This window comes from Abramis brama (assembly GCF_963993115.1).
Source record: "Abramis brama genome assembly, chromosome: 14".
Taxonomy (NCBI): domain Eukaryota; kingdom Metazoa; phylum Chordata; class Actinopteri; order Cypriniformes; family Leuciscidae; genus Abramis; species Abramis brama.
The window spans coordinates 862,973-865,216 of record NC_139976.1 but is presented as its reverse complement, the minus strand read 5'-3'; the positions used below and the strand labels follow the sequence as shown (position 1 = coordinate 865,216).

At 45.6% G+C, this 2,244-nt stretch overlaps 1 protein-coding gene across 1 annotated transcript in view; it reads left to right on the top strand.

Annotated features, from left to right (window-relative positions):
* The window catches only part of LOC311096088 (ras-related protein Rab-37), a 5,999-nt gene extending 5,602 nt beyond the window's left edge, over positions 1–397 (top strand). Inside the window, exon 9 of the mRNA XM_084135038.1 lies at positions 248–397. Coding sequence (XP_083991164.1) covers positions 248–353 — 106 coding nt within the window. The 3' untranslated portion in view covers positions 354–397. The remainder of the gene's footprint in view (positions 1–247) is intronic.
* Positions 398–2,244: the final 1,847 nt, after the last annotated feature.

Sequence of the window (2,244 nt, the reverse complement as noted above, 5' to 3'; positions counted from 1 at the left end):
TGTGCCGGGAGCAGCAGCTCATTTGCATTTAAAGGGACACACACAAAAACGGAGTGTTTTTGCTCACCCTCAAAAAGTGACAACTTTAACATGCTATATACAGATATCTGTGGGGTATTTTGAGCTGAAACTTCACACACACACTCTGGGGACATCAGAGACTTACTTTACATCTTGTGAAAAGGGCATTATACCCCCCCCTTTACAGAAAATCTCTTAAATTGCTGTGTAATTCTGTCCATCACAGGGAGCTGGTGAGACTCGCCGTCCAGATGCCCGTCCAGCCCAGGCTTGAGCTTCACAGCGTGATGGAGCCGGAGAGAGAGACGACGAGCTGCTGCGGGGCAAACTAGAGGAAGAGGAAGAGGAGGGGAAGAGGAGAGGAAGGGGAAGAGGAAGGGGAGAGGAAGGGGAAGAGGAAGGAGAGGAAGAGGAGGGGGAGAGGAGAGGAAGAGGAGAGGAGAGGAAGGGGAAGAGGAGGGGGAGAGGAAGGAGAGGAAGAGGAGGGGGAGAGGAGAGGAAGAGGAAAGGAGAGGAAGGGGAAGAGGAGGGGGAGAGGAAGAGGAGGGGGAGAGGAGAGGAAGAGGAAAGGAGAGGAAGGGGAAGAGGAGGGGGAGAGGAAGGAGAGGAAGAGGAGAGGAAGGGGAAGAGGAGGGGGAGAGGAGAGGAGAGGAAGAGGAAGAGGAGGGGGAGAGGAAGAGGAGAGGAGAGGAAAAGGAAGGAGAGGAAGAGGAGGGGGAGAGGAAAAGGAAGGAGAGGAAGAGGAGGGGGAGAGAAGAGGAAGGAGAGGAAGAGGAGGAGAGGAAGAGGAAGAGGAAGGAGAGGAAGAGGAGAAGGAGAGGAAGAGGAGAGGAAGAGGAAGAAAATAGGATGAGGAGAGGAGAGGAAGGGGAAGAGGAGAGGAAGAGGAAGGAGAGGAAGAGGAGAAGGAGGGGAAGAGGAAGGAGAGGAGAGGAAGAGGAGGGGGAGAGGAAAAGGAAGGAGAGGAAGAGGAGGGGGAGAGAAGAGAGGAAGGGGAAGAGGAGAGGAAGAGCAGAGGAAGAGGAAGAAAATAGGTTGAGGAGAGGAAGAGGAAGGAGAGGAGAGGAAGAGGAAGGAGAGGAAGAGGAGAAGGAGAGGAAGGGGAAAGAGAGGGAGAGGAGGGGAAGAGGAGGGGAGAGGAAGAGGAAGAAAATAGGATGAAGAGAGGAAGAGGTTAGGAGAGGAGAGGAGAGGAAGAGGAGAGGAAGGGGAAGAGGAGAGAAGAGGAAGAGGAGGGGGAGAGGAAAAGGAAGGAGAGGAAGAGGAGGGGAGAGGAAGAAAATAGGATGAAGAGAGGAAGAGGATAGGAGGGAAGAGGAGGGGAGAGGAAGAGGAAGAAAATAGGATGAGGAGAGGAAGAAAAGAGGAGAGGAAGAGGAAAAGGAAGGAGAGGAAGAGGAGGGGAGAGGAAGAGGAAGAAAATAGGATGAAGAGAGGAAGAGGAGGAAGAGGAAGAGGAGAGAAGAGGAAGGGGAGAGGAAGAGGAGGGGAGAGGAAGAGGAGGGGGAGAGGAAGAAAATAGGATGAAGAGAGGAAGAGGAAGAAAATAGGATGAGGAGAGGAAGAGGAGAGGAGAGGAAGAGGAGAGATCTTCATCACTCTGGCCTAAGCTCAGAGCTGCACTTCTCATCACACACACCAGGTGGCGCTGTGAGCTTCTGAACCTTCACTGATACACGCACTGCAAAAATACTTTTCTTACTCAGTATTTTTGTCTTGTTTCCAGTCCAAATATCAAAAAATTCGTAATGCATTTACTATATGACATTATGTCTTGTTTTCTGGGAACATAAATCAAAATTAAGTGATTTGTTGCTTATAAGAAGCGAAATGATCAGCCAATGTTGTCAGAAACATCACGTTCATTCAAACAGAAACAAGATCATGTTTCTCATCGGCAGATCATTTCGCTTGTTACAAGCAACAAATCACTTAAATATGTTATATTATTTATATATTTGTTTTAATGATAAATTATAAATATTATAATGAAAACAAATATATAAATAATATAAAATATTTTAATAAAATATATAAATAATACAAAATAATAAAATATAAAAAAATAGACAATTATAAATACATTTTAAATATTTTTTAAATTAATAAATATTTACCAGTAGAGCATAATTAAGAAAAAGAAAATATGCATGTATATGTGGAGAATATGATAATAAAAGTATTTTTTTAGATTAAATGGATGAATAAATACTTGCCAGTGCA